The 22784-nt window shown below is 40.3% G+C and overlaps 3 protein-coding genes across 5 annotated transcripts; 2 read left to right on the plus strand and 1 right to left on the minus strand.

The window, feature by feature from the left end:
* The first annotated feature begins 254 nt into the window (after positions 1-254).
* calcoco2 (calcium binding and coiled-coil domain 2) lies at positions 255-11132 on the plus strand. Its single transcript, XM_037691657.1, has 15 exons — positions 255-331; positions 790-961; positions 1045-1141; positions 4245-4405; positions 5559-5684; positions 5787-5912; positions 5986-6063; positions 6147-6244; positions 6414-6483; positions 6600-6758; positions 6830-7018; positions 8447-8563; positions 8642-8822; positions 9320-9345; positions 9967-11132. The coding sequence occupies exons 2-15, from the start codon at positions 791-793 to the stop codon at positions 10129-10131; spliced, it is 1764 nt and encodes a 587-aa protein (XP_037547585.1). The 5' UTR covers positions 255-331; position 790; the 3' UTR covers positions 10132-11132.
* Positions 11123-15909, minus strand: snf8 (SNF8 subunit of ESCRT-II). Of its 2 annotated transcripts, XM_037691658.1 has the most exons (9): positions 15740-15909; positions 15538-15608; positions 14632-14682; positions 13915-14053; positions 13698-13802; positions 12788-12860; positions 12538-12679; positions 12218-12292; positions 11123-11454 (listed from the first exon to the last, which is right to left on the minus strand). In XM_037691658.1, the coding sequence occupies exons 2-9, from the start codon at positions 15589-15591 to the stop codon at positions 11317-11319; spliced, it is 777 nt and encodes a 258-aa protein (XP_037547586.1). In that variant the 5' UTR covers positions 15592-15608; positions 15740-15909; the 3' UTR covers positions 11123-11316. The 2 variants fall into 2 exon arrangements, with proteins under 2 accessions (XP_037547586.1, XP_037547587.1); XM_037691659.1 differs by lacking the exon at positions 15740-15909 and having other exon boundaries at positions 15538-15730.
* Positions 15910-17594: 1685 nt separating this feature from the next.
* msl1b (MSL complex subunit 1b) lies at positions 17595-22423 on the plus strand. Of its 2 annotated transcripts, none has more exons than XM_037691256.1 (9): positions 17595-17671; positions 18157-18823; positions 18904-19103; positions 19707-20062; positions 20163-20218; positions 20307-20374; positions 20993-21117; positions 21210-21282; positions 21739-22423. In XM_037691256.1, the coding sequence occupies exons 2-9, from the start codon at positions 18218-18220 to the stop codon at positions 21827-21829; spliced, it is 1575 nt and encodes a 524-aa protein (XP_037547184.1). In that variant the 5' UTR covers positions 17595-17671; positions 18157-18217; the 3' UTR covers positions 21830-22423. The 2 variants fall into 2 exon arrangements, with proteins under 2 accessions (XP_037547184.1, XP_037547185.1); XM_037691257.1 differs by having other exon boundaries at positions 19707-20020; positions 21739-22422.
* The last annotated feature ends 361 nt before the right edge of the window (positions 22424-22784 follow it).

Genomic DNA, 22784 nt, shown 5'->3' on the forward strand with positions numbered 1-22784 from the left:
TTTATTTGGACTACAAATCCCACAACGCATTTAGCTTCTGATATATTTAAGACTATCAGGGGGAAAAAAATTCTGCTTAAATTTGTGCGTCGGCGATAAATTGGATTTCACATAATTGTATTATTTTCTGCTAATGTGTGTTTTGATTTGGTCCATCATATTTATTTTGAAGATAACTGTTTATGTTATTTATATATTTACGTGCCGGACGTGTCAGCATTTTTTTTTTTTTCGTACTGGATCAACAAAGTTCCGAGGCGTCCTGAACGCAACGCACCTTCGCATGATTCACCGCGGAGCAAAGAAAGAACTGCGTCAACTGGCAATAAACGTAAGTTTAATGTTTTTAAGCTCGGCTTTTACTGGCGTTTTCTTTTGTATGCGTGATGTTAGCGCCTCTTGAAAATATTATTGCCTGCTAGTTTTAACAAAATTAGCTTTCGTCGTGGACTGTAGTTCTGCTTTACTTTCGTATTGTCAACGAAAGTTGCTTTTCGATTAATTGTTTAGCTAACATCGATTTGAGCTAATCGTCAAGTGATCAAATTATTTTAAAATAGGGTGTTAACTTTTTTTTTTTTTTTTTTAGGGAAGCGAGGGTGTTTTTTGAGTAGTTAATTGACGAGTAAGCTATATTTGGAAGAAGTGAAACCAAAATTAAATGCGCAATAAGTCACAAACAACAACAGGAAGTGGTTAGCTAACACCGGGGCTGCTTTGTTTTGCAACACGGGTCAACCTGCCGTCATCAGTCAGGCCCATCGTGACAGCTCCACGTTTCTTCTGCAGCATGGAGACCCACAAAGAGGTGGCAGGAGCTGACCCCTCGCCTCCCACCTTCTCCCAGGTGGTCTTCACCGACATCCAGTACTCGTACCCGCTTTCAGCCTCCATCACCTGCAGCTTCACCCTCAATCCTGCCTTCCAGCCCAGCTCCAGGGACTGGGTGGGCATTTTCAAGGTGGGCTGAAATAAGATGTGCTTTTTTTTTTTCTTCCTCTATTTATTATTTGTAAAATAAAATAAATGCATGTTATTGCACAGGTGGGGTGGAGCTCGACAAAGGATTATCACACCTTTGTGTGGGTGGAGACCAGTCAGGATGCAGAGGGGCAGCAGATAAGGCGAGCTGTGTTCAAGGGTAAGTTTTAGTCTTTCACAGCAGGCTGAAGGGGTTTGTCACGCAAGCTCCTCTGTCTCATGTGTAAACTGTGTGCGCAGATAATCTTTAAACCAGTTTATCTTTTTGGCATTTAAACGCTGTTAAATTCTATTTTTACAACTAGTTTATCCGTGTATGAGGAACTGAACGATCAAAGCATGAAGGATATAAACAAATAACCCTGAGGTTTGGTTTACACAACAAAAAATCAAATTGACCAGTTACTTAGGCTTTAAAGGACGTCGACTGAATAGATCTAAACTCAGAAATACAACTAATGTAATTTAACAATCGATTTAAGATTAGAGGTGAACTCCAAGGTTAAGGTTCATCAGTCGGATCGAACCCCCGTCACCGACTGAGCTGAAGTGGACTGAATGTTAGACGAGCACGCCAAATCATAAAAAATCCAGACTGGAATTTGCCAAAATGCATATTGAGAACAAAGCTTCTGGGAGATTTACCCTTTGTTCAAGTTCAATTGAACTTTATTGTCATTTCCATCATGTGGTACATGAGGTGGAACAAAATTATGTACACAAGGGTCTCGGTTACACCCAAAAGTAGCAAAATATAAAGTATAAAAAGAAACGGTAAATAAGGATCTAAGATATAAACAAATGGTTTGCTAAAAGATCTAAGAGATACGCTAAACACTAATGATGTAAAGCAATACGGCGTAACGGCAGCCCGAACATGAGTCTGTGGTGAGCAGATAGCTATGAATGAATACAGCAGCATGAGATCAGCAGCATGAGATCAGCAGCATGGATAATCAGCAAGCAGCTGTGGATAGATAGGCGAAACTGGAGATTTTTGGCAACAAGTCCCATCAGCTCGTTGATCACAGGTCTAAAGATTAAACAAGAAAATAACTCTGTACCTGCAGTGAAACATGGAGGAGGTTAGATTTTGTTCTGCTTTGCGGCACCGGGTGTCCTGAATCTGTGCAGAGCACAAATAAATCTCAAGACTATCTGGGCATTCTGGGGTGAAATGTGCTGTTCAGTGTCAGAAAGCTTAGTCTCGTAGCAGGTTTTGAGTCCTCCAACAGGATAATGCTAAAAACACCCAAGAATGGCTCTGAACCAAACATTGGACTGTTCTGAAGTGGCTTCCCCGGGCCCTGATCCAAATCCTGTTGAACGTTTGTGGAAGGAGCTGAAACATCTGTAGAAGAAACCTTCAGATCTGAAACAGCTGGAGTGGTTCGTTCATGAGGAGTGGACCAGAACACCTGTGGACAGGTGCAGAAGTCTCAGAGAGAGTTATAGAAATCGCTCGACTGTCTCAAAAGGTTGTGCAACAAAATTAAAAAAGTATCATCAAGGCTTTATTTTTTTTTATATTTTTTTATCAACCTAAATTTTGAAGCAGTTCTCATTGGTTGATTTTCAGTTTTTTTATTTTTTTATTATTATTTTGTCAGTTTCTGGTAATTTCTGTGACCTGTTTTTTTTTTTTTTTTTTTTTAAACACAAGTGTACACATGTACTAAACTCTTTCCCTAGAACACTATTGGGAAAATTCTTTAAAAATACTCAGGAGTAGGCCTGTCCCGATAAACAATAAATCAATTAATCGCATGTAAAATGAAAATTATCGACCTCATTTTTTTTTTATCAGCTTTATCGTTTCTTCGTGTCTCTCTCTTTCTGAAGACACTGGATGATAAAAGACTCAACTCCGATGCTCCTTAGTGACCTCTCCCTTTCTCTTTTCTCTTTAAAATCTGTTCTAACCGTCCAAAATCACGTTTTTGGATCATTAAAAGCAGCTAAACTGAGAAGCTAAGCTACGAGCTAAGCTAACAGCCGACCTCGGGGATAAAAGCTCCGTCTTGTCGAAGCTCCAAACTTCACGGTTGAAACTCGTGCCTTCGTGTAAAAAGTTGTTCTTCTCTGCAAAAAGAAGCTGAGAACTTGTTTACTGATTTTTTTATTAAAAGCTTTGTGTGACAAATGCTAAAGAGCTCAAACCACACCGAGCGTCCGCCATTCCGAGAACCAAAAAAAAAGGGAGAGACAGCCCACGTCACGTCAAGTGGCATCTCTACCATTTTTCTTCCAGAAACGCTGCTCGCTCCCTCACTATCCATCCTTCAGTTCATACTGTCTTATACTGCCATCCAGTGGTCAAAAAAAGGTACTACACACAAAAATAACAAACATTTCTTCTTAAATTTGACAATAATTACTAATTATTTCAAACCATATTATTGTTTATCGCAATAATTTCTGAGACAATTGATCACCCAGCAGTGTTTGTTATCGTGACAGACCTACTGAGGAGTCCAGGATTAAAGTTTGACAAAAATGTAGTACAAATACTCTCAAGGAAAGATATTACCCTTACGTCCAACATGAACAACACCATCGAAACTTGCACGTGTTAACCCTACAGTAACACGAGTAACACCTTTCTCACAATCGGTAAAAACAGACTTTATTTATATGTTCCCATCATCCAAGAAGGATTTCCTCCATCTTACGTCACCATCTCTGCTTTCCATCTGACTGGAAGACGCCTAATCTGCACAGTTTGGTTTGTCTGATGAAAAGTACGTTTAATAAAACTGACTTGTTCTTGCTAACACCTGCAAACTTACGAAGTGTAACCTAACAGAAAAACAACAAAGTCCATGCTCAATAATCCAGGTATAGAATCCAACATTTTTCAGTCAGGTCATCTGGACAGTTTCTAACCTAATTTAACAGAAAAACATTGACAATAAGACGAAGAGAACGCGTACTATGTTTAGTTTTTCTCTCGGATTCCTGCTGTGCACAGGGATCGGAGCGTACGCTGTGATGGTGTGCAGTGAAACAAAGGGATAAATCTGCTGGGTGGGGCGATTGGTGGATGAATAACAGGTGAGCTGATCAACATATGTGAGGGAGGGTAGCTGAAAACAGGAAGACCAAAAGAAAACCACTGAAAGTGACACGGGAAGAAAAATAACTAAACCTACTCAACATAAAGTCTGGATTTCCAGATCCGACCTGCTCGAATGACCCAAATACCTCCGGATCACAACAGTCGGCTCCTGCTCTGAAGCCGTTTGCTTTGTTTTCCTTGTCAGAATACTACCTGCCCAAAGACGAGATCGAGTTCTACCAGTTCTGCTACATTGACAGTTCTGGGCAGGTGCGCGGCGCCAGCGCTCCCTTCCGCTTCACAAATCCAGCCGAGCAGAACACGGAAAGCATCACGGAGGACGACCTGCTGGTCATCACAACGCAGGTATCGAATACGAACACAAGTCGGCCGAGTCCGGCGCCTGCACCTGTTACCACCACAAAATCCTACCAATTCAATAAAGGTGACGGGAGCACTTGTGACAGACGGTAATTAAATATGCAAATTTAGATTTATGGTTAAAGCCGTGATTTTAAGCACGGATGTTGTTCACGCCTACGCCCGCACCAAACTCCACATCAGTTCGTTGCTGTGGTTTCCATCGTCCAGTGGTTCTGAAGCTTTTATTAAAATATGTCCAGTAGTTCACAAGGTAATAAAATATTATCATCATGTATTAAAACTGTTCAAGAGGAAAACGTTGCAGCGTAAAGCATGACGTTAAAAAAAAAAAGGAACAATTAGGATATAATAAACAGATTTCATACAGCCCCACATTATGAAGACGGTGAGCTGATTTTATTTATTTGGAATAATAAAAACTCAAATTATTTGAAGGGAAAGTTCAACAACAAGGTATGAATGAGATATTTTACATTAAAGGCAATCTGCTGTTTTTAATTGTTTCCAACTAAATGCATAATTGTTTTCAATTAAAAAAAATTGCCTTAATTGTTCAACCTTTATTTAGACGGATTAATCCCTTTGAGCCTCGGAGACTCATTTACAAGCGAGACCTGATTTTAACAGAGTGATGACAACAACAACAACAATAGACTAATCATAAGGGTACAATAAGGTACAAACTGAGATTTTTTTTTTTTTAACAAGTGAAAATAAAATGGTATTTAAAAAGAAAAGTAACAAAAAACACGACCAGGTTGAGGGCGGTGCAGAAAACTGAAAACAAGAACATGTCTGCATTGGTTAGTTGATTAATAGAATTAATTAGGCAGCCGTAATAATCATTTTATACTTTCTCTGAGTTAATTTGTAGATTAAAAAATGCCATTAAATACGTTTTACCCTTATAGTTTACTTCACACTCAGCAGTAAATTTAAATAACGCAGTAAAAATGTGTCAGTTATAGCTCAAAATATTTTCTATTCTTGGTGATTTCATGACTTTTGTTCTAAATGTTTTATTTGTTCTGGAGTAAATGTTTAACTTGCAGGGTTTTAACTTGTGCAATGCCTCCCTCTTGTGAAAGACCTTTAAAAAAACCTTTTAATTTACGTAACATTCATTTAATCTCAGGACCAAGTTGAGCAGAGCGAGCGTGAGAAGGACGAGCTGCAGAGAAAATTGGCTCTGATGAGCGCGGAGAATGAAAACTTAAAAAGCGCTCTGCAGGAGAAGCAGGATGAAAACCTCACCTTTAAGGTATCTTATCTGAGTTTAGGGACCTGCAGCGTCTGGCTGATGATGCAGAAACGTGAGAAATTGAACTCTGATAAGCTGACATGAAGAGTTTGATTTGTTCAGGAGCAGAATGAAGAGAGACAGACAGACTGGATTAATATGGTTCAAGAAATGGATCAGATCAAGGAGCACAATGAAAAATTAAAGCACACTCTGCAGCTGCAGCTGAAGGAGAACGACCGTTTAAAGGTTTGTCCTCGTTTTACGGTGAAATCTAAACTTCTTTATGAACGTGAAAACCTAACTTTGACGTTGACGCCAGGAGGAGATGGTGATCCAGCAACGGAACGCTTCCCAGCAGGAGAGGCTGAGTCAAAGCCTCGTGTCGAGAACAAACGAGGTAAGAGGGTTTAAAATCGGCGTTCAAGGCCTGAAGTCTCGCATCAGTCTCCCGCTGTGCTCAATGTGTGAGTGTTCCTGTAGGAGAAATATGACCGAGCTGTGATGAAGATCAACCAGCTGAAAGAGGAACGCGACGAGCTGCGGCAGAAGCTTGAAGCAAAAAGTGACGAGATCACCAAGTGAGTCCAACCTGCCTCGTAAAAAAAACTGAACAGAACTTTTTTACCTAAAGGTCCAAAAGCTGAATGTTATTTCCCAGAGCGATGAGTTCATTTATACATAAAAATATCTGAGGTCCAACGACCTCCACAGGTTTGTCCTCCTGATGTCACGGTGTGTGCGTTTCAGGCTGAAGGCCGAACTCAGGGAAGGAGAACGAGAGCTGTCCAGAACAAACGACAGGTTCCAGCTTCTGCAGGTAAATTACTTCACCAGGTAATCAGGATGCAGTCAGAACCTCGCAGAACGCCGCGACCGCTCCTCTAACCTGATCTGAACATCCATCCAAGTCACTCTGTGCTTTACTTGGGGCAGGTGGACCTTCAGAGCAGCATCAAAGAGAAGGAGAAAGTCACGGCGGAGCTGCGGAGCGTCACCTGCAGCATGGACGAAGTGGAGAGAGAGAACCGGGAGCTGTGCAGGAGGCTGTCGGAGCAGGAGGCTACGCAGACGATGCCACAGGAAGACCTGAAGGTTTGAACAGTTTCCAAGAGGGTTTCCTAAATATACCTAGGAGCAGAGACCTAACGAGGCGTCCTCTTCAGGTGCAGTGTCAGACTGTCACCAGGCAGCTGCGGGAGACGCAGGTGAAGCTGGCAGCCGAGAGGGAGGAGACCAGGATCGCCAAGAGACAAGCGGAGGTTTTAGAAAATGAGCTGATGGATATCAGGGAACGGCTGAAGGATGTGGCCGCGGCGCGCGAGCACGAGAACCGGAAAAGCAGCAAATATGAGGTGAAGTGGAGCAGAATTGTTCCTTTACAGAAAATATATGAAAAGTTGTATTTTCTGCCGGAATCTCAGTATTTCAACATGAAACCCTTTTAAGAGATGAGAGCATGCTGCAAGCCCTTCTCTCAGTTTGATATACCGTACTTACCACCGTAAACGTCGCCATGCTGTATAAGTGACGTCAGTCCAAAAATGTCTAATAAAGTGGAAAAAACATAAATAAGTCACAGCTATTATTCATCACCGCTGACGGCACAGAACTGTGGGCCGGTGTTGTGCCAAAAATTGATTGGCTGCCAAATGGCAGCTGCAGGAGCGTGCACGGGAGGACTTTAACAAGATTAACATTTAAAAACAATTGTTTGTTTGCTCAAAATTAAAGTAAAGGTGTGTCTCAGTCTTAACTTTTCCTTAATAAATGCACTTTGACGGTCAAATCTGCTGCTTTTCAAAGCCGATGCGCGGAAACGGGCACGCAGAGGAACGACTCGCTGTGCATTTCTTCGAAATTTAACAAGTCTCAGTTGAACTTTTCCTTAAGAAATGCACTTTAGTGGTCCAATCAGCTGCATGTCGCCTGGGCGGCAAAATGAAGCTGATTTGATGTTTGTGAGTTCTGGAGTGAGACGAAGGTGGTTTGTATGGCAAGCCACGTGTCTCATTAATAGACACTTTTACCTACTTGGCTTGCCATATAGGTTGAGGGCCCTCTAAAATAGTATTGTTCAATATTTTCCATGTCAGAATGAATGAAATCATCAGCTCTCAACCAAAAATTGGGTTATAAATATGGGAAAAACATAAATATTTTTGCTTCGCTGTATAAGTCGCAGGCATGCTAATTTATATAAATAAATAAATAAACGGCAACTTGTACAGTGAAATCTACGGTAGTTATTTCTATTTTTTTCACTGGCAGCGGTGACTTTTTGTAAATGCCTGAATCTTTTCTCACTCTAGAGCTCTGGTGTTACATATTCTGATGTAAGCAAGAATGATAATAACGTGCACAAAATGTGTCATAACTGAGCGTTAATGCAGTTGTAGTAAAATCTAATGAAAAACGTACCGTAAGTAGAATTTTCTGTTTTACGTTTCTCACATTAAAAATAATGTAGACCTTTTTTTATTCTGTAAAAGCAGCCGTCGATGTTATTTTAGCAAAGAGAAAAGTTACTGGGAAGGTAACTTTATTTTTCAGTGGAAGGTGAAACTAGGAAATCAAATGTGTGAAGAGTTGGTCCCAACATGGGGAGAAAAAAAATCACAAAAAATGACAGTTTTTAAGAGTTTTTCCTTTATTTGACTTCTCTGACTTGGATTTTTCAGTTTGAGAGACAAATCTTTGCAGCAGGTTCATCGAGGAGAAAAGTTGTGTGTTCGTTGTTTTAAGTTTTGGTCAAATAGTTCGTCTTCTTTTGTACTTTCCAGCTGCAAGTCACAGAGATGAATAAAATCTTGGCAGATAAGGACATTTCCATGGAAGAGCAGAGACAACAGATGATGCTCGTTCAACTAGAGAATCGGGAGCTCATCAAAGAAAACCAGGTACAACCGAATCAATGTCCTAAATTTGAGTCCCTTCTGTGGATTTTTCTTTTCCGACACCTGAAATGTGTTCATTAGAAACTCAGCGGGGACATCGAGAGGCTGCGCACGGTTTACTCGAGCCCTGATGAAGGTGGTGCTCGTGGTGCTGCTGCAGAAGAACTGCTCTACGTGCAGCCGGACGTCGTCGCTCCAGTCGGCGGCACTTCAGCCGACGAGCAGAGCTCACACGGACACCAGAACATTTATGACACAATTGGTGAGGGAACGCACATTACCGTATTTTTCAGACTGTAAGGCGAATTTAAAATCCTTTAATGTTGTCAAAAATCAACAGTGAGCCTTATGTATTAAATCTGGTTGTGCCTACCGACCTCAAACTGATTTTATGTGATACGACGCTCAAAAATCTGTCAAAATGTTTTAGTTTCGCTCAATGCGCCTTATAATCCAAAAAATACGGTCGCATAACTTTTCTCAGCAGAGATGAGCAGCATGCAGTAATTATCACCAGATCAATATAAATAATTGACTCTTACGTCACTGATAGGCTCTACAGTGAACCTTGACAAATATTAGTTTTTCATGATTTAATCAATTTGTGATCAGATTAACTTGTTTAAAAGATGTTACGTAGACCCAGCAGTAATGTCTATGTTTTAGTTTCGTATGAATCAAGTCGGGTTCGGACTTTCAGAGTCAAACTGACAGAAATACGTCTTGTGCAAAATAACGTCATTCTTTATTTTCTTATAGATTCGTTGCAACCACCAGAAGAAGAGGTAAGTGACATCATTTCCTCTCAGCACAGAAAATTAAAGTATTATCAGAAACTGTTGCAGAACGTTTAGTTTAACAATTGTTTTGTTTGGTAAAATTATGTAATTTCTAGGTAAAGTTTTTATATGAAGTTTTTTTTTTTTTTTATGGCAAATTTTTGTGTCTTTTGTAGAAGTATCAATAGGGTAACTAAAAGTAGTAGAGCAGGAGCTAAAAACAAAAAAGCAAATATAAAATTTTAAATTTTTTGAAGGAATTAAAGAGATCCGAATGGTTTTTCAAGACAACTTCTTAATCAAACTTTCCCAGCAGCCATGTGCCGGTGGAGCGGAGTTCAGACGTAGTTAGACTGCAAGGCAAACAAACAGAACAATAATGTGAAAGCTGATCCGGCGTTACGGCGTGTGCAGAGCTGGAGACGTATTTTAAAGAGTTTTAGGTGACGCAGTGAAGGCTGAGGACACGAAGACGTCTCCAAACCAGGCTGAGAAAAACATACTCGTGGACTCTGTTTACACGAGCCGCTCAGCTGCTGGCCGTTTATTTTTAAAGCAGGTTTAAAACTTAAGCCCCGTCTGGTTCCGTTACCTTCCGTAACGACCCGTCTCCATTTCTGTCCCCAGCCGGCGCTGGTGTGTCGTCACTGCCAGGAGAGATTCCCGGGCATAACCCAGGACGAGCTGGAGCAGCACGAGCAGAGCCACCGAGTGTGTCCCTTCTGCACCATGATCTGCGACAGCATGGAGCAGTCCGTGTTCGAGGATCACGTCTACGGACACGAGCTGTGACGGCGCCCTCGGGGTCTTGAACCACGCCGTACGAGACGGCCGCGAAGGAGACCGCACATAAAACTGTTTCAGGTTCAACGCCCTCCACAGCTGAACGTTTCAAAACGTTCAGGGCTGAAACTCTGATTTTACAAATTTGCCTTTAAAACTTTTATTTTAATTAATTAAAACCTGCGGCTCCTTTAAGAAAACTTGTAGTTGCTTTAGGTCTTTACAAAAATGAAAAATTGTTAAAAATATAATAAATTACTGGCAACATTGCAACAATCTGAACAGGCAACGGAGTTGACAACGTGCAGAAATTTATTCTTTTGTTTCCTGTCGGCTCCAAAAAAAGCAACAAATTCAATTGTTGGATTTTTTTTTTTTATTAGCTATAATCTTAGACCTCCGTCTTTTTGCTTTTCATTTTATCTACAATAAATCAACCGATGCTGTAAAGTTCGGCTTTTTAAACCTACACGCTCGTGTCGTCTGACGTTAGATGCTTTTAAAGATAATTGGCTCTTTTTCCTCTGAGCAGAATAAAAACGAGTGTAGAAACATGACACTAAAATAAACAGTGAAAACTACTTTCAACAGATGTTTATATAAAAGTGATTGGGAATAATTAGCAAATATAAATATATTAAAGATTTAAATTGGACGATATGAGACGTGTTTGTGTTGGAGGTTGTTGCCGATGATCAAGACTTTTGCAGCCAATGGGACACGTCTCCCGTTGTTTTAAAGTAAAAAAGCTCAATTTAATTTTAAGATCTAAACCGAGCTGATCTTTTAAGTGAAGACAATGTTGCCTGAAAGTGTCTTATTATAAAAGTTTATGCTCTGAGGGAAAACCTCAGCCTCTAATTAAAGCTGTAAAGTCCGTCTTTGAGTGGACGGATGTTTATTTAAAAAGAAGAACACCTTTTCGCTCAGCGGTGTAGCAGAATCAGGTCGTACGAGTTGTTTTAAATGCATTGAACCAGTTGTAATTAATAAAAATCCATGACAGCAAAGTTGGTGCAAACGTGTTCTTTCAAAGTTCTTTGTACAAGAAAATTAACATTTACATCTTTAGACCTGTGCTGCTCCGCCGTTCACCTAAAGCTAAGCAGGTTTCTCGCTCCGTGATGAGCGCGTCGTTCCGTCCTCCAGGCACGTTGTCTTCCACGTCTCGGGTCCAGCTCCGCTCGTAACGTCTCAAGGAGTCATCTGACTGGCCTCCTCGGGCGTGACGTCACGAGAGGCGAGCTCTGAGAAGAGCGCCGGCAGCCAGTACTGACCCTCTCCGGCTGCTTGAGCGTCCAGCCAGGCCAAGCCTTCTTTCAGCAGGTGATCCTGGAAACACGAGACGTGATTAAAGTCGGCCGGTGAGAGGTTTGGACTGCAGCAGGCCCGTTCAGCACGGTCTGTGGTTTGTCGTCGTCTTGCTGAAATACGCAAGACCTTCCCTGAAAAAGACGTCCTTGGACTGGAGCAGATGTTCTAAAAGCTGTTCTGCGTCGACGGAGTCTTTCCAGATGTTGTTCAGCGTTATGATCTGTGGGGGTGTTCCTGAGCCCAGAACAGAACCAGACCTGGTTTTAATGCAGTGGCCCCTGAGGGCCCGAGGATCACGACCATCTAACTTTCATAGTTCCTTCTAATCTGATGAGATTATGAACTGCAGATAGAAGATTCTAAATCTTACAGATTATTTTGTTAAGGAACTTAATTCTGAAACTTCCACTATTTTTAGACGCAGCTTCTCACAGACTGAACCTCTGCCCATCAGAGATTTAGAAAATGCTTTTTATACCTGCTGACAATTAACCTGAACTAGTTGTGAATTGCTCCTCTATCTGTTTCCTATTAGCACTTCTTACCTTTACATTCTTTTGTTGTCCCTGGCAACTATTTTTAAAGGTTTTGCTGCCATAAAATTCAAAATCTTGTTTTGCTTTTCCTCAAAAACGGTAAAACTTCTAATCTGTCTATATTTGGTGTTTACTATGAGCCGTGGTTTATAAAATGTGTTATTTACATCTTCACAACATTTTGGAATTAATGTTATAGACGTGACCCCCCCCCCCCCGAACAATTAAAAGAACTGTCCACGCACCAGGACGTGACAGGCTCGTTCCGTCTCCCATTTCAGGCTGTTTTTGATCTCGCTCACCGTCACAAAGCCCTTCTTCTGCAAACAGGTAAAGAAACAAACAGGTGTCATGTTAAAATGTTTAAAAATAAAATCCTAAATTACAGTTCTCTCTCTCCTGTGCCTCTCACTTGAACTGGGAGTTTTATGAATAAAGGCCATGACTGAAAAACTGAGCTGGAAGTGTTCCGTTAAAAAGACGCACCTCAAATTGAAAAAGTCAGGTTAAAGTCAAGAGTGTTTAATTTTGGAAGAAGAAAAAAAACCTTAAATGATTATTTTACCTCAGCCAGCTGTAGAACTACAGTGTGATCCATGTTGAGTTCTGCCGGGACCGACTGGACCAGATAAGAACCACCTATAGGGATCATCCCAAACCCACTTCCCATCACCTTCAGTTTCTTGATGGCTCGGACCAAATCGTCTCTGTGAAGCACAAGTTCAGTCGCAGCTCGTTCATGAGGAATAAGTCACGAGCATCACGCACGTCGGCTAAAGAAATACTTCATGACACCCTGAAGAAGTAAAACTTACTGGCTCACATCCTGAGCGTATTTACCGCGCCCCTTCAGCACTCTTTGATGGAGCTCGTCCAGAGTGATCAGCCCTGAAGGAAAACGGTCGTAAGAAACAAACAATCGAAACGCAACAAATAAACAGCCGTAACAAAATGAGCTGCTGTTAAGATGCTAACGGCTGCTGACCTGCATAAATCTTACAATAAGACTGCAAATAACAACGCCGAGGGCTAAGTCTGCTCAAGAAGCTGAAACTGAATCAAAACAAGGAGAAGAGAAGCTAAAAGACAAAAAAGAAGAGGCTAGCGTGAAGCTAAATTCAGCAAAGAGCTACATAAAAGCTAAAAATATCACAAGGCTAGCCAAAAGTAACAAAATGAGAGTTATAAGCTAAAAGTACAAAAGGCTAGCTATAAGCTAAAAGTAGCTAAAGGTAATGAAAGAATAGCTAAAAGTGACAGAAGGCTAGTTAGAAGCTAAAAGTAACAAAAAATTAGCTACAAGCTAAAAGTAGCATATGCTAAAAGTATCAATTTGCTAGCTGGAAACTAAAAGTAGTAAAAAAAAATGGCTAAAATGTTAAAGTAGCAAAGAGCTAGAGCTAAGATTAGGTAAAAAAGACTAGCTACAAGTTAATGTAACAAAATATTAGCTAAAAGTAGCAGGTAAGGTAAATAAATTTTTGAGGATGAAGGGAGATCTTGGTGTAGTTCAATGAGGATTTTTTTTTTTTTTAAATGGGGTTAAAATTTTTGAACAGTCTAAAAGTTAAAAAACCAAAAGCTAGCAGCCATCTCCTGAAGGAGCTGAACGTTTTTAACGTATAGAAGAAACGGATCGTAAAAATCATACAGAAAATCAGAGAAACAGGAAAAATCTGAACGTAGAATCAGGTTCATACTTTTGAGGATCATGAATCGACAAACCTCCATTCCTGTGTTTCAGGGCGAGGCATACTTCGATGATCTGCACACCGAGCTCATAGTAGAAATCCCCGACTCCGAGCATCTCAGACCAAAAACCTTTGCCAGCTGTGGAGAAAAAAACTAAACTCTCAAAGTTTTGTTCAATTCAAAACCCCTTTTGATGAATAAGTAACGTAAAACAATCTGTAATAAGAGTTTAAAATCCTAATGTTCTCACAAGCGAGCGGGTCAACACCGATGGTGGCACACATTTCCTGAAACTGGACCCTGAACAGGGAGTTTTTGCGGATCTCTTGTTTGTGCTTGCTGGCGAATTCCTCCAGGTTGGACTTGAAGGTTTCCAACTGTTTCGACATCTCAAAGAAAGAAAAAGACACAAATACTCAGTAAATCAGGTGCTTTGCTTCTTTCTGTCAAACAGTTTGTCCCGTTATCATTTACCATTCACTGAAAATATATGTATAAAACAAAACTCACACACATATAAACAGTCAAATCAAGTTGTTTTAATCAAGTGCACAAACTAATGGGACAAATTACAGTTTAACCAAAAAAATCTTTGTTTTTGTGTAGAACTTGGAGAAACATTTCTCATACATTTCTGGAACTAAATCTTCATCTTATCTTAAATAAATTGCAGCAACAATATAGTGGATATTAATTAGATTGATTTATTTTTTTAATATAATGAAATTTCCCACCATATCTTTTCAGAAAGATAGATATGAGAATTTTTATTCTTTTTACCAAAAATGTTAGACAATATCAGTTCCAAGAGATATGTGACAAATAAAAACATAAAATCCTCTACTTGGAGAAACTTGAAATTGAAAATATTTGACATTATTGCAACATTAATGCATTAAAAAAAAAGCTTGGGATTATTACAGAATTCTACAATTGACTTTTTCAAAATACAAACAAAATAACTTACTAGCACGATCTGTTCTTCTGCGAGAACAGTTCCTCTTTCTTTATATTTGGCCTGAGTAAAAAAACAAAGACGTTGCAAACAACAAATTATTAAAAGATATTTACAAACACAACACAGACGAGCCAAAATGAGTTATATGAATTATATGAAGTAATCAAAGAAAGATCAGCAATGCTCCTTTAAAAAATGTACTACATTTTTGTTTAACATTTTTAACTTTAATTACAAATACACTTTGTTTTTCTTGTCAAACACTGATATAATTTCACCTGTTGTCGTTCATTGATCATATGTGATCAAATGTTAAGTTTCTCTGATCAGACCATTCAAAAATAAGGGCTGGGTAATTTTTTAAAATAAATTAAAAGTTATTTTACTTGATGCAGAGAAACAGTTTGACCTTCACAGAATGAGTCTTTTAACCAACAAAAGATGAATGCATCAGATACAGTTAAATATGCTGTCAGTGCACCACTTTTCTTTTTACTATTTGCTCAGGAAAATTATTTTTTGACGTTTTCTGACTGCTCTTGTTCACGTTACAGTGATTAATTTTAGGTTTGTCCTGTTTCCTTTTGTTGTGGTCCTGCGTTGCAACACAAGTCTTTTACTTTCAGTGCATTTCATATGAATGGCTTCGCTTATTTTTGAATTTGTACTAACACTTCACTTAAACAAGGACTTTCCTCTGATTCAAAATAAACCCACATGCTTCGGATTCACAACATTATAATGTTTACATGTCACAAGAAAACTAGAACTCTTTTTTTAACATAAATATTATTCTCGTCGTGGTAAAGTGCGGACTCGCTTTAACCACCATTAAATCATATTTAGAGAAAGTGTTTTTAAAAGAACTTTGGATCAGAACAGTTACTAAGAGACTAAAGAAACATGTAAACAAACCTCTGCTAGCTTCTTTTTGGCTATCGCCCCCGCACCAACACCTCTACGATGCATCTTCGTAATGTTTATTCCTAAATACAAAATAAATTCGACTAAACGATAGGTGTGTGTAACAAAACAAAATTTATAAAGTTTAAAAAAACGCAAGTGAAACACTAGAGATAGGTTGTAGCTTGACTAGTATAATTAGCTTGTTGCTCACCAAATTTTAGTTTCTTTTTTCCACTATGAGAGACTTTAAGCTAAATTTAGTTATTGCTACCGGGAAAAAAAAGAGCTTCTAATGACCGAATTGTAGCGTTTTTAATAACAATTCAGTGTATTTATTGCTCATTTAGCGAAACGGCCGCCATTTTTACAGAAAGTGAGTCTACTTCCGGTGCTTTGCGACAGCGCCCCCTGGTGTCCTGGTTGGAAACTGCAAGCTAGGTTCAATATCAAAATGCATTAATAACCAAATATTTTTTTAAACGTGTGAAATATTGTCTTTATTATATTTCTGTCTTTACATTTTATAACTTTAGGCTTCCAATTTATTACCTAAATAATATAGCACTAAAAAGCAAATATTGTGCATGTTTTTTTAAGCAGACTTTTAATCAAAGTGCATTTTCTTTGATGAATACAAATTTAAATTTTTATTTAGTCATTAACTATAAACCATATAAACACATAATATTTCAGTATTTGAAAAAAAAATTAAAGCAACGTTTTGTCTTTGTCCTGTATTGTATTTACATCCCTTTGCTTAGTTTTAGAACTTTATTAAATAAAACTAGCTGGATTTTGAAAAGGTAACAAAAAAGACAGTAAGCAAATGAAGAATGTACAAGTTTTAAGAACGTTAAGTTTGACCAGTTTGTGTCAAAATAGATCAAAATCAACATTTGTGTGTACTTTATTACTTTGCATAAAAATTATGACAAAGAAATCCAAAATTATCTTTAGTATTGTGCAATTTTACGGTTTGTTTTGTGAATAAATGTTTCATGATTTAAATAGTTTAAACCAGCAACATTTTTTCTTCTTCTTTAGGTTTTTCCCTCTTCAGGGTCGCCACAGCGAGTCATCCTCCTCCACCATCTCATTCCTCTGCTTCCTCTGTCCTCACTCCATCTACCTCCATGTCCTCTCTAACTGCATCCATAATGTATCTTCTGTTTGTCCTAGCTCTTTGTCCTTTTCCTGGCAGCTGCATTTCTAACATCCTTATATCAATATACCCACTGTCCCTCCTCTGGACATGCCCAAACCATCTCAGTTGCCTCTCTAACTTTATCTCCCACTTGTTCAGCCTGTGCTGTACCTCTGTAAATGAGTCCTCGAGGCTCAATGGGATTAACCTGTCTAAATAAAGGTTGAATGAATGATGATCTCATTCCTAATCTTCTCCATCCTTGTCACTCTTAAGGAGAACCTCAACATCTTCATTTCTGCCACTTCCAGTTCTGTCTCCTGTCTTTTTGTCCGTGTCTCCACTCCAGACCATACAACATAACTGGTCTCATCACTGTCTCGTAAACTTTTCCTTTGACCTTTGCTGACACCCTTTTGTCACAAATCACTCCTGAAACTTTTCTCCATCCACTCCATCCTGCCTGCATGGACTCTCTTCTTCACCTCTTTACCACACTCCTCATTTCCCTGGACAGTGGACCCCAAGTCCTTGAAGTCCTGCAATTTTGAAACAAGAAACCAGCAACATTTTAAAACTTGGAATTATTTTTATCTTATCTTTTTAATAGTTTCATTAACCAGGCCTTCACTCGACTATCATTATTTTATGTCACTGAGGAGAGAAATAATCATCACCACGTAGATTATAAACTCTTGTAGTTTAAAATGTTTGTGAAATCTTAAATAATTTTAAACTGGATAGTCCCTCATAGGTTTAAATGCTTTTCTGACTGGTGTCTCCCGTTCCAATATGGCGGACGCGTATACGTGTCACTGGAACGCGCTTGCGCAGCAACGTGATGCTGCCCTCTAGTGGTGATAGTTAAAATAAAACCTTCAAAAACAAGAAATGGCCAGCCAATAAATTGCGCATGCGCAGTACAGGGCGCTTTAAAACAAGTCTTGAGGAGGGAAGAACATGAAGACAGTTTGCTGTCTCACTTGAAACGCAGTCGAGGTAAGCTTGAAATACATAAAACTATGTTGAAAAAGACGCGTTTGGTTTTACGACGACGTCGTTACACGACGAAAATACGTCGAGACGCGTTTTTTTAGGTGAAACTAGCCGGCTAACGTTAGCCTTCTAGCTAGCTGGCTGTTATTGTTTTTCACAAGAACCAAAATGGAGGAGACGGTTGCTGTCCTACAGCCACTCCCGAGTCCTTGTTGAAAGTCCTCACACTAAAATGTCTGCCCGCCCGCAGCAGTCGTAGGTTCACTTTCTTTTAAACTTAAGAGTTCGTCTTTAAGCTGTTATTTCTCAGAGCTAAAGCAGCTAAGCTTTAATATCAAAAGGACGATGTTCGATGAAGGATGCACACTTTAAATAATCTGGCGCTCTTTTCTGGGCATACATTTTTCTAGGAGGTGCACTTCTGATCTAAATGCAGCAGGCTTACTGTGAAACAACTGCTGATGTTTTTCACATTTCGTGTTTTGCAGCTGTTCACAGTGAAGGAGCCGCTGTGGCGCTGCGGGATCATGAGAAGCCGTCGTGCTCGTCATGACGCTGAGATCCAGGCCCTTTCCGAGCACAGGATTCAAGACTAACGTGGACACCATCGACTTTGGTCACAAGCACGTCGGGGTGAACACCGTGAGCATCAAGAGGGAGCCCTGCGACTTCGTCATAGATGCTCACAACGTGCAGAAGGCCGAGACCCCAAACAAGTCCAAGGACCTACATCAGATTTATATGACAAGCAAAGTTGCTGTTGCCGCCACTGTTGCAGAAATAGTTCGAGGAGACAAAACCGTGGGGATATTGTCCCCTGTCAGACCAATGGGGGGTGAGGGAACCCCGGTGAAAGGTAAACCCCTCTCTGTCGACAGTATGGATCCTCAGATGGCTGTGAACAATAATCCTAAGGATGCTGGTGCGGGAGACAGCGCGAAGGGGGTTGTCCCTGGAGTCCTCGGCACCGCTTCCATTGAACTGTCCTCTGAGGGGAAATGGAGGAACATCAGGAAGACCCCCGCCAGTCCCCAAGCACAAGCCAACTGCCTCCGTCAGATTCTCCTTCTCCAGCTGGACCTCATTGAACAGCAGCAGCAACAGCTGCAGTCCAAGGACAAGGAGATAGATGAGCTCAAAGCAGACAAGGAGATGGTGTGTTTTTAAAAAATGCGTTCCGGTCATATGTTATAACTTTGAGGCAACACGTTGATTGCATTTGTTTGTGTCTTCAGTTGCTTGCACGCATTGAGCGGATGGAACGTCGCCTCCAGCTCACAAAGAAGGACCCACCTCGTGACAAACGCCTTTTCCAGCCACTGGAGCCGTGGACCCCTGACAAAGAGGACATGTGGGATCTGGAGATGGAGGAGAGTTCACAGCCGAACACAGCCACCCCCCTCCAGTTCAACCGGGGTGGCAAGGGTCAAAAAAGGTACAATGAATTGGAGAAAGTGCACTTGCTGTGAAAATCCAAAGGAAATAATGAGAGCTGAACGGCCATGCTGAAAAACAGAAATGGAGTTGTTCAAGCTAAAGAGGCAGAACTGTAGAAAACAGCTAAAAGGAGCAAAATATTAGCTAAAACATAAAAGGAGCAAAAATATAGCCTGAAGTAGCAGAAGACTACCTGGGAGTAAAAGGCTTCGTAGAAGCTAAAAGTACAAAACAACTAGCTAAAAGGCAACGCAAGGCTAGCTAAACGTAGAGTTGTATGTAAAACGAAAAGTAGCATATAGATAATTAAAAAATGGAGAACGTATACTGAAGATTTCAAATGGAACAATTTGGAAAAATGGAGACTTCTCATTCTATCTTTATGAAGAAATTTCTGGAAAGTTATAAAAAAAAGTTATAGCATCCCTCTTAAATGAGCTAAATGTTTTGGTGTTTGAACAGCTAAAATAGCAGAAAGTGCAGAATTTGTTAATTTGTAAAAAAAAACTGTGCAGAAAAACAGAAACCACATCATCATACTGAATTAATTACATTTATTGCTTCTTTACAAACTGTTGTACTTTTCTTTCCCAACACGCAGGAAGTCTTGCTTTGGAGACGCAAAAGCTCAGAAATCTCGGGGTAAAAGTGCAAAGCTCAGTCCCCCAAAGTCTGAAATGGAGCCGGGTTCTCCAAACCAAAGAGAGCTGCGCAGTAAGGAAACCCCGGAGAAGACGGTTCCGATCCGGCTGAGTCCGGACGGCTTGCTTCTGTGCAAAGAGGAGCCGGAGCTGAGCTGCCAGATGGAGGACCTGCCCTTCATGTCCACCACAGAGATGTATCTGTGCTGCTGGAACCAGCCTCCGCTCTCCCCTCTGCGAGAAACTTCCCCCAAAAAGGAGGAAGAGGTGGCCAGTGAGTGGACTCCTCATGTAGTTCATGATATGCTGATTGTTTGTAAGCCTAATCTGTATCCCAACTTTAAACACGTTCCTCATCAAATCCACTGAACACATCGTCTGTGAATAACCTTTCCTTTGTTCTCTCCACCTGCCAGTTCCCTCTTGGAGGGAAAACTGTATAGAGCCCCTGGACGAGGACTCTTTCTGTGAGGTGAGCCACATCTGAGTTAACCAACATTAACTGTGTTGTTAAATCCAACTTTTGAACTTTTTTTTTAACGAATTGTTCCTCCATCAAGCCTCTGGACGACGGAGTCTTTTTGAAACGCCACGCTAAGTTGGAGTTGGATGAGAAGAGGAGAAAAAGGTACCAACGCAGGCTGAAAATGAATTTATATCAGATTAGATCAAATATTTTGTGGGTCGACCTGACACAGAGTACTGAAGGTAAAGAGTAGAACCGCACCGATTTGTTTATTTTACTTTAATTGTGCACAAAGAGGAATTTTTCCAGTCAAAAACTGAACTTTTTAGAAGCTTTAACACAAAAGTATAAAAGGAAAAAGTCTGCAGTCGTCTTAACATAAATATATAAAAAAAACGGGAGACGTAAAGGTTTAAAATAAAACTGGTTTTGTGTCTTAAAGGAAAAACGCCTGTTGATCGTTAAGGGACTAAACTGAAATACTAATACATTTAAACAAATTCAACCTAAATGAACATGTTCTGTATATTTTTACAAATTCGTCAGCACAGACCTAGAAGTACTAGATTTTAAGATTCACTACATTTAAATAATAAATGTGTTAGAACTAATAAAAGGTGAGTAATTACTACTTTATAATCATACACAAGTACACAAACGTTTGGGTGAAGAGAGATTAGTTTGATGCTCGTTCTTCTATTTAATCTATTGATCCTAAAGCTGTCGTTGCTAATTTAATCCTCGTCGTTTTGGTCATTTAAAATAATCCTGTGCTTCTAGATGGGACATCCAGAGGATCCGAGAGCAGCGCATGTTCCAGCGTTTGCAGCAGCGCATGAACAGGAAGAAGGTGGTCCAGGAGTCGGAGCCCGAGCTGTCGTCCTTCTACCCCGACACCGAAGACGGTGCGTCCGCAGGTTCAGAGTTTAACGACTGAAACTTGGTGCAGGAGAAGTGTCGTTTTCTAAAACCGATTCTTATTTTTATTTCTCTGCAGTGGAAGCTATAGTGATCACTCCGTTTTTGCCCGTGGTGGCGTTTGGTCGGCCGCTTCCCAAACTCACACAACAGTAAGTCTGAGGGAGTCCCGAGCAGAAATTAACCAAAAACTTTTCATTTTATTTTATGCAGAAAAAAAACAATTGCAAGAAAAATTACATTAAAGCAAACGACTTCTTCAAGATGTACTTTTCAATATTTTAAATTTTTTTTTTGCTGTAATGTTTTGCCGTTTTAACTCTGTCTCAAATTACAGTTTATTAGATTTAGACAGTTATCGTTTTTGAGCTGTCGTCATGGTGACGGTTCTGTTATTCTGAAACTTAACATTAAAAATGCTTAAAATAAAAGTGCCATCGTTTAAAAACGTTTGGAACACGATGGAAGCAGCTAAAATCCACTACAGTGCGGTTCTTAACAGTGTTTTCATTAGATTAGTTTGTTTTTTTCTCTTTTTGGTTAAGATCAAACAAATAAATTGAACCTAAAATTGTTCTTGTGTGTTTTAAATTTATTTTCATCCTCAGTAACTTCGATCTGCCGTGGCTGGACGACCGAAGCCGCTGCCGCATCGAGGTGCCCAAGAAGCACACGCCTCACCGAACCTGTCGGAAGTGAAACCCAGCGGAGAGTTTCTGCTTCGCGCTCCAACTAGAAGATGCTTCGCCCGTTTCGTTTTCGCTCTGACGGGGAGTCTCGACGTGTCGCCGCAGATCAGCTGCTTTTTGAGTCGACGCGTCGGCAGGTCCAGGAGTTCAGGGCGTGTTCTGTGACGCGTTTTCTCCAAGCTGTGCCATTTAAAACCAAACACAAAAAAATCAATTTGAATCACTCAGAGGTGCAGTTTGAACGAGAAACCAGCGTCTGGAGCATGTAGGGAAACACTTTGTCGTCCTTCTGACGCAGAAACAAGCCTGAGCCCCTCACAATCATTAAAGCTTCATATTCTCGCTGCGAGTAGCTTTAGCACGCTCATTCTCTGCTTTCGTGGACAAAACAGTCAAAATCAGACTGCCGTGCCGTGTTTTGGTCATATTGTTGTTTGCACACAGATTTTAATAAGTTTTTTTTTCAATGTTAAATGTGATATTTGAGGATTTGGAGCCAGCATGATTCCATAAATACAAAAAACTTGAGCCAGTTTATCGTCAGGATCCAGTTCAACAGCAGAGCGATGCTGTTCGTGTCGGCATGGAAAAGTCCCGGCGGCTTTAAACTTCATCTGTTCCCTCGTTTTTGTTTTGGGTTTCGTTTCTGTGAGCTGCATGGATTCTGATTAACTTGCAAAAATAAGACGGCAGCATGGCTTGAACCCAGAACCGGAGAACTTTCTCCGCTCGCTTGGGCTTCGAAGACCACGAAATGCAAACCTCGTAAGCATGACTCTTTAAAAGCAGGCTTCTGTTGCTGCTTTCTGCAGAACTGCAGGCGGAAATATAAAGTGGGTTTTGTATCTCCGAGCCTAAAAAACACTTACATCCGGTAAATGTTAGGCGAGTTTCGTGCACGCGGCGATCTCGTTCAGGCGAGACGTTTTAGATTTTCTAGCTGTAGGTCGATATATTTTCACCTG

Source organism: Nematolebias whitei, chromosome 17 (genome assembly GCF_014905685.2).
Source record: "Nematolebias whitei isolate Nwh7 chromosome 17, NemWhi1, whole genome shotgun sequence".
In the NCBI taxonomy this organism is placed as follows: domain Eukaryota; kingdom Metazoa; phylum Chordata; class Actinopteri; order Cyprinodontiformes; family Rivulidae; genus Nematolebias; species Nematolebias whitei.